Below are 7,294 nucleotides of genomic sequence, written 5' to 3' on the forward strand. Positions count from 1 at the left end.
GCTTAAGTCTCTCCTTGTTTCATTTTCTGTGTATCTGGTGTGTCTGTTTGTGTCTCCCTGCTGCCTGTGGTCGTGGGACCCCTATTTGGGGAAACTGAACCCCGGCTTGTGCCTCCCAGAACATGGGGGCCCCACGTGTCCCCGAGCGGACTGTGCTCTTCCAGCGCGAGAGGAGTGGCCTGACGTACCGTGTGCCCGCGCTGCTGTCTGTGCCCCCTGTGCCCACCCTACTGGCCTTTGCGGAGCAGCGGCTCAGCCCTGATGATGCCCATGCCCACCGCCTGGTGCAAAGGAGCGGCACGCTGGCCGGGGGTTCCGTGAGGGTGAGTGCCGGGCACCTATGGCGGGTAAGACTCGGGCAGGGCACCGCCTGGCACCCAGGTAAACTGAGGCTGCCTGCCCTCCCTTCCTCCCTCCCTCTGCCGGGCAGTGGGGCGCCGTGCGCGTGCTGGCGACGGCGGCCTTGGAGGAGCACCGGTCCATGAACCCCTGCCCCGTGCATGATGCCCACACGGCTACCATCTTCCTCTTCTTCATCGCGGTGCGGGGCCGCACGCCAGAGGCCACGCAGATTGCCACCGGCAGGAATGCCGCTCGCCTTTGCTGCGTGACCAGCCGGGACGCGGGGCGCAGCTGGGGCGCGGCCAGGGACCTCACGGAGGAGGCGGTGGGCGGCGCAGAGCAGGGTAGGTGGGGTGTGGGTAGGGGGCTGTGATGTTCATGGGGTGGTGGGGAGCAGGGTGGGATGCACCTGGGCTTGTCTGCACTGGGCTAGGGGGCCCACAGAGTGGCAGGTGGGGTCTCATGGGGAGGTGTCTGCACAGTGGTCTGGGGGTGTCCACACTGGGTTGGAGGTCCAAACGATGGGGGGGCGGGGGAGGGGCCCGGCTACAGGTCAGGGGGCTACCTACAACAGCTCCCAGCCTAAGGACCACTCCCACTCTTTTCTGGGGCTGCCACCCCCTCCCCTGAACCCTTCAGTCCTAGAGATGGGTGCTCGTTACCTCCCTAGGCCTGGAGAGCAGGCTCATCTTACTGAGACTGTCTCTGTCTGAGTGCTGAGGTCCCTCCCTCCTCCCAACTCCACTGCTGCCTCACCTCCTTTACCACTTGCCCTCTGCCTTCTAACCCGGGGGTGTCCAGCCTAGGGATCAGGTCTGTGCATGTTGCCTGACCCTAAAGCTTTTCCTCCACTCCTTCTGCCCCTTCCTTAAAGGCCTGACCACCAACTGCCCTCTGAGGGCACCAACCTTGGCATGGGGACACTGACCTAGGGGTCCCCCTGACCCTTGTAGGTAGGATCTAAGCTGAGAGGTGTGGCAGGTTCTGAGGCTTGGACAGGACACACAGAGCTGGTCTAGAGAGCGATCTGCTCCCGTGGAACCCATTCCATGGGATTTAGGCCCAGGGCTCGACCCCACCCTGAAGGTCTGCATAGCCCCTGCCCTTGGCTGGCCCGCTGTCTGGACAGCACTGTTGTTGACTGTCCATCCACACTCCAGAACGGGCTACCTGCTCACAAGCTGAGAACTTAGCCAAGTAGCCTGCCTGGGCTCCTGGCTCCTGGCTCCTGCTGATGCTTGAGAGAGGCTTGTCTGGCCCCTGACGATCTGGAGCGGCCAGCAGGAGTGGAGGGCAGGGGCATGGTCGGTGGGGGCTTCCTCATGAGTCGTCCCTTAATCTGAGGCACTGGGGCGTGGATCCTCCCCAACTCCCTGGGGTGGGTGGCGGTGCCAGGCTGCGGCCACGGCCGTCTCCTGGCTGGGATGGCCGGCAGCCCCTCTCCTCCACAGACTGGGCCACATTTGCCGTCGGCCCTGGCCACGGCATCCAGCTGCGTTCCGGCCGCCTCCTGGTGCCGGCCTACACTTACCGCGTGGACCGGAGGGAATGCTTCGGCAGGATCTGCAGGACCAGCCCCCATGCCTTCACCTTCTACAGCGACGACCACGGTCGCACCTGGCATCGTGGAGGCCTTGTGCCCAACCTTCGCTCGGGCGAGTGCCAGCTGGCTGCACTGGATGGTGGGCAGGCGGGTGGCCTCCTCTACTGCAACGCCCGGAGTCCCCTGGGCAGCCGCGTGCAGGCATTTAGTACAGATGAGGGTGCCTCCTTCCTGCCCGGGGAGCTCGTGCCGGCACTGGCTGAGACCTCCTGGGGCTGCCAAGGCAGCATCCTGGGCTTCCCTGGCCCGCTCCACTCTCTAAGGGTTGAGAGATGGTCGGCAGGTGCCAGGAACCACCCCCAGTCCCCACGCCTCTGTCCCAGAGTCTGGCAACCCTCAGAGGAGGGTATTACAGACACCCAAGGGGACCAAGGGCTCAGCGGGATGGAGGGATGTAGGTCCAGCCCTCAGGAGCCTGGCCTGGGGGCTGGGCTCAGTGGGACCAGGGGCCCCTGGGCCCCAAGACTCCCTTGGCTCCCTGCTACACTGTCTCATAGCCCCACCTGGCTCCTGTATTCCCACCCGGTGGGACGCAGGGCTCGGCTCCACATGGGAATCCATTTGAGCCGGTCCCCCCTGGATCCCCACAGCTGGACGGAGCCCTGGGTGATCTACGAGGGCCCCAGTGGCTACTCTGACCTGGCCTCCATCGGTCCCACCCTCAAGGGAGCCCTGACCTTTGCTTGTCTGTATGAGAGTGGGGCCAGGGTCTCCTACGAGGAGATCTCCTTCTGCATGTTCTCCCTTGCTGAGGTCCTGCAGCATGTGCCGGCGGGCCCCAAACCTCGCAGCCTCGGGGGTAAACCTCAGGAGCGCTGCCGGCCTTCCTGATGGGTCCTCTCACCAGACCCATTTGTATGTCTCTAACACTGTGCTTTGAAATATGACGCAAAAGCAGACAGACCTAGAGGAGAAAATAGAGCCATAGTTGTAGTGGAAAATTTTAGACCGATAGAGCAAACGGACAAAGTCAGTGAGGATACAAAAGATATGGTCAGGCTGGGGCGCCTGGGTGGCTCAGTGGGTTAAGCCGCTGCCTTCGGCTCAGGTCATGATCTCAGGGTCCTGGGATCGAGTCTTACATCGGGCTCTCTGCTCAGCAGGGAGCCTGCTTCCCTCTCTCTCTCTGCCTGCCTCTCTGTCTACTTATGATCTCTGTCTGTCAAATAAATAAATAAAATCTTAAAAAAAAAAAAAAAAGATATGGTCAGGCTGATGGGCAGACCTTACTAAATGGACACACAGAGAACCCAGCAGGAGATAACCGCATTCAAATACACCTGTTTACACCTGTTCAAATACACCCAGGTGTAAAAACTGACATCCTGCTGGATCACGAATTCAAGTCTCTACAAGACTTCGAAGGATTGACAATTACAGTGAAACTGAGCTAGAAATAAACGCGAATGGAAATTTAAAATCTTCCTTGTGAAGATTTCTGAAAATTGAGAAACATGATTCTGAATTGCTCCTGGCCCAAAGAAGCAGGTCTGGTGAAAGTGAGGAAAGAGTCTGAAATTAATGACGTGAACACTGCACGCACGGGGCGAGAGGGCCGCTGAAGCGAGGGACGCCGCCGCCCCGCCGTAGCGGGGGCAGGAAACTGAATCCAAGGGGGAGGACAAGGAAGAGAACGATCATGAGCAAACCTAGAGGGATAAGAAAAATCATACGGTAGAGGGAATAAAGAGAGCCAAAGCCAGGTTTTTAGAAAACTGATTAAGCTGATAATCTTGTTGAGACTGGTGATAGAAAAAGGAGAGAACTGTGAATAAGCCACATCAGGAATGGGAGAGGGTGTGCGGGGCTCCTCCAGATGTTCAAAGATCTCAAGAAGATATTAGGAACCTTTTTATGCCAATACACTTAAAAATTTAGACAAGATGCACAATTCCTGGAAAAGTACAACTTACTAAAGAAGAAATAGAAAATCGGAAAAACCCTATTGAAGACCCCAAATCCCTCACCGAAAGTCTGCACACTAGGAGAGGAGACTTTTGGGTGGCCCAGCTTCCCCGTGCATTCTGCCGGGAGTCTCAGGACCATCCGTGCTGGTTTACTGGGTAGTTTCCCGTGTGGGAAGCTGTCTCTCCAGTCTTCCAAAGTGGTGGTACCATCTGTAGATCTTTTTGGTGAGTGTCTGTTTAGAGCTTTGCCTCTTTTTCAGTTAGGCTGTTTGTCTTCTCGCTGTTGAGTTTAAGAGTTGTTTGTATATTTTGGCAACCGAGAGTATGGAAAAATGCTCCATATCCTGTGTCAGGGGAAGGTCCTGGGCTCGCTTAGCAGAATGGTCAGGATCTGGCGCGTTGCCAGCACCACCTGCTGGCGAGGGTGGGGATGTCCCGGCAGGACAGTCCCTCGCACGGGCAGAGGGCGGGACAGGGCAGCCACCAGGAAGTTTGGCGGTTTCTTAGCAACAACCACCTCTTATCATAGGTTGTGGCAGTTGTGGTCATTGGTGCTTATCCAGATGAACTGGAAACTCATGTCCACACAGAAACCTGCACGTGGGTGTGCATAGTGACTTCATTCGTCATTGCCGGACCTTGCAAGAAATCCGGATGTCCTTTGGAAGATGAGCGGACAAGCTGTGGTCCGTCCAGACAGAGAAGACATGGAGAACCCTGAACTGTGTACCACTGAGTGGAAGGTTACCTGCCCTGTGACCCCATATGACAAGAGACCGGTGGTTGCCAGAGTTTGTGGGGAGGAGGGATAAACAGGTGGGGTGTAGAGGACTCCTAGGGCCGTGGGATGACGCTATGTGATGCTCTCATGGTGGGGACGTGTCACTGTGCATTTGTCCAAACCTCAGGGTGTGTGACACCGAGATGGAGCCCTGAGTGAGCCATGACTTTGGTTGATAATTCTGTATCGCCGTTGAAATCATCAGTTACAACATTGTACCCCATTAACAGGGGACGTGACCCCAGGGGAAATTGTGTGTCCAGCTTGACCTTGGATTCCTCACTGAAGGTGGCCAGCTCTTGGCTCCAGCTCTGTAGACCAGGAAAGGGTAGCCCAGGTCGTGGGAGGGCTTGTCCTCCTGGGCAGAGGGGCTCCAAGTGCAGGGCTCAGGTGGGCCCTGGCTGTGAGGGCGGCCACATGCCTTATGCTCTGGGTTCCCTGCCTCAGGCCTCATCTGAAAAGCCCAGGCTCACACACACCCCCACCCCTCTCGCCCCCCCCCCCCCGCCCCTGTTCCTGCCATCACCGCCAGTGAGATTTGCGGGGCTGGCAGGGAGGGACCTGCTGGGCGGGCGTGGGTGGGGGTGGGCGAGATGCCCCAGCCTGTGTCGGTGACACATGGGGCTGGGGCAGAGCAGGGGACGGAAAAAGTGAGTGGAGGCGGGCTGCAGAGGCCGTGTTCCGGGAAGGTGAGCAGCAAAGTGCTGACTGTGCCTGGCTCGCTGGCTTCTCATCGGAGCCTCGCTGCTGCCAGTGGGTGGCCCGGCCGGTGGCTTGGCGAGGCCACTGCTTCCTGTCCTCTCTGCTGTGTATGTTTTTTCTTTTCTTTTTTTTTTTTTTTAAGATAATGATCGCATTTGTTTAAAAACATATTCAAAATGTGTTAACTCGATTTTTACTTTTAATTTTGGTATTTTTTTATGCTCAAAGTGCTCCCTGGTCTTTTGATGGGACACCAACTCGGTTCCTTGCAGGGGCAGTGATTTGCCCATATCCCACACTGACTAGCATGGGCCGAGGTCCCAGGGAATCTCTTCACTCAGAGCCTGTGTCGGGCCCTCCTGCTCTGACCACCTGCCCTGGGGCCTCCCGGGCACCTGGCTCACCCCCGGGCGTTATTTCACAGGTGGGATTCGTGGGTCAAACGGCAAATGCTTGGCTAATGTGTGGCTAGTGTAAGTTCTCCAGTGTGGCCATCCCGCCCGCCACACTCCGGTGCTCCAGGGGCCTTCGTCCCTGAATCCTCGCCAGTGATGTGGAGGATGGTTCAGTGTTGCCTGCAGACAGGCTCCCTATAATCTGCATTTTCCTTATGAGTGAATGGAACAGCTTTTGTTGCTGAAGGGATGTGTACATCCATACATGGAGTGCACGTATGTATAGTGTTTGTGGTTTGTGTGGTACGTGTACATCTGAGTACACACGTTTGTGTACATGTGCGTATATGCACATGTGCGTGCCCATGCGTATGGTTGTGTCGTACAAGTGTGCACATGTATGTGTGCTCATTCACGTGTATGTGTACGTGTGCATGTACATACATTTGTGCATGCACGTACACGTGCATGTGTGTATACATGTGCATGTGTACATGCACGTGTGCATAGCTGGGAAGTGCCTCATCATAGCTTCTCTTCACTTTCCCACTGTCCCTTTGACCTCGCCCTTTCCGTGTTTTAGAAGATCTTTATCTAATTGGAGTATTAACCTTTTGTGTAATATTATCAATACTTTCCCTTAGTTTGCTTTGACACTTCTCTTTGCCACATTAAAGCATTTCCCCCAATTTGTAGAATGGAATGTCTCCATCTTCTCTTTCATGACGCTGTGAATTCTAGCCAGCATCAGGAAGGTCTTCTGCTCTAGTGTGAGGAACTCACCCCTGCCTTCCAGCCTCAGGGTTTCTGTTTACACTTACATTTGGGATGCGTGCAAGTGCATGGCAGGAGGAGGGAGTTTGCCTGATACTTTTTATTCGTGCTATAAACACCACTTACTACTGCCTCTGTCTTTGTCCCCTCATGGCCGTCCTCTGGTGTGTGTGCCACCGTCCGTCGCTAGCGGCAGGTCTGATCAAGCTGCTGTCTTTCACTTTCTTTTCTCGGTTTCCTTGGCTCTTGCCTGCTTGTTTGTTTCTCCCTATGAACTTCTCAGTTGCAGAGATGTGGGCTTCTATTGGGACTGTGTTACCGCTACAGGTTAATGTGGCCTCTGAACGGCGCCAAGTGTTCCTGCCACAGGGGTGTTCCGCCCTTGCACCCAAGTTGTCCTGTGGGGTCGCACATTTCTCATAAAACCGATGCCTCAGGCATTTGATCTCTGTTGCTGTTGTCAATAGAAGATCTTGGCCACTTTTTCTTCTGACTGCTTATTGTTTGAAAATATGAAAGCCAAGTGTTTCTGGGGGTTAGTTTTAGATGTGTGACATTTTCTCACTACTGTCCTTGTCTTTCCATGGAAGCTACTGGTTTCTTCAGACTCTCAAGCCTGCACAGCCAGCAGACTCCCCAGCAGTGTCCCTCCATGTGTGACTCCGCCTGGCACCCTCAGAACAAGGCGGCCTCCTTGCCTTGTCCTGGGTGAGGTGCATCTACATCCTTCACGGCACTGGCCAGGACCCCGGCGCAGTAGGACAGGACCCCTGTGCGGCAAGCCAGGGTG

General features: G+C 56.0%; 1 protein-coding gene across 1 annotated transcript; it reads left to right on the top strand.

The window, feature by feature from the left end:
- Positions 1–51: 51 nt before the first annotated feature.
- NEU4 (neuraminidase 4) lies at positions 52–3,002 on the top strand. The gene is made up of 3 exons (XM_044240911.1): positions 52–323; positions 431–686; positions 1,794–3,002. The coding sequence occupies exons 1-3, from the start codon at positions 123–125 to the stop codon at positions 2,774–2,776; spliced, it is 1,440 nt and encodes a 479-aa protein (XP_044096846.1). The 5' UTR covers positions 52–122; the 3' UTR covers positions 2,777–3,002.
- The last annotated feature ends 4,292 nt before the right edge of the window (positions 3,003–7,294 follow it).

The sequence above is a fragment of the Neovison vison genome, chromosome 3 (assembly GCF_020171115.1).
Source record: "Neovison vison isolate M4711 chromosome 3, ASM_NN_V1, whole genome shotgun sequence".
NCBI classification, from domain to species: domain Eukaryota; kingdom Metazoa; phylum Chordata; class Mammalia; order Carnivora; family Mustelidae; genus Neogale; species Neogale vison.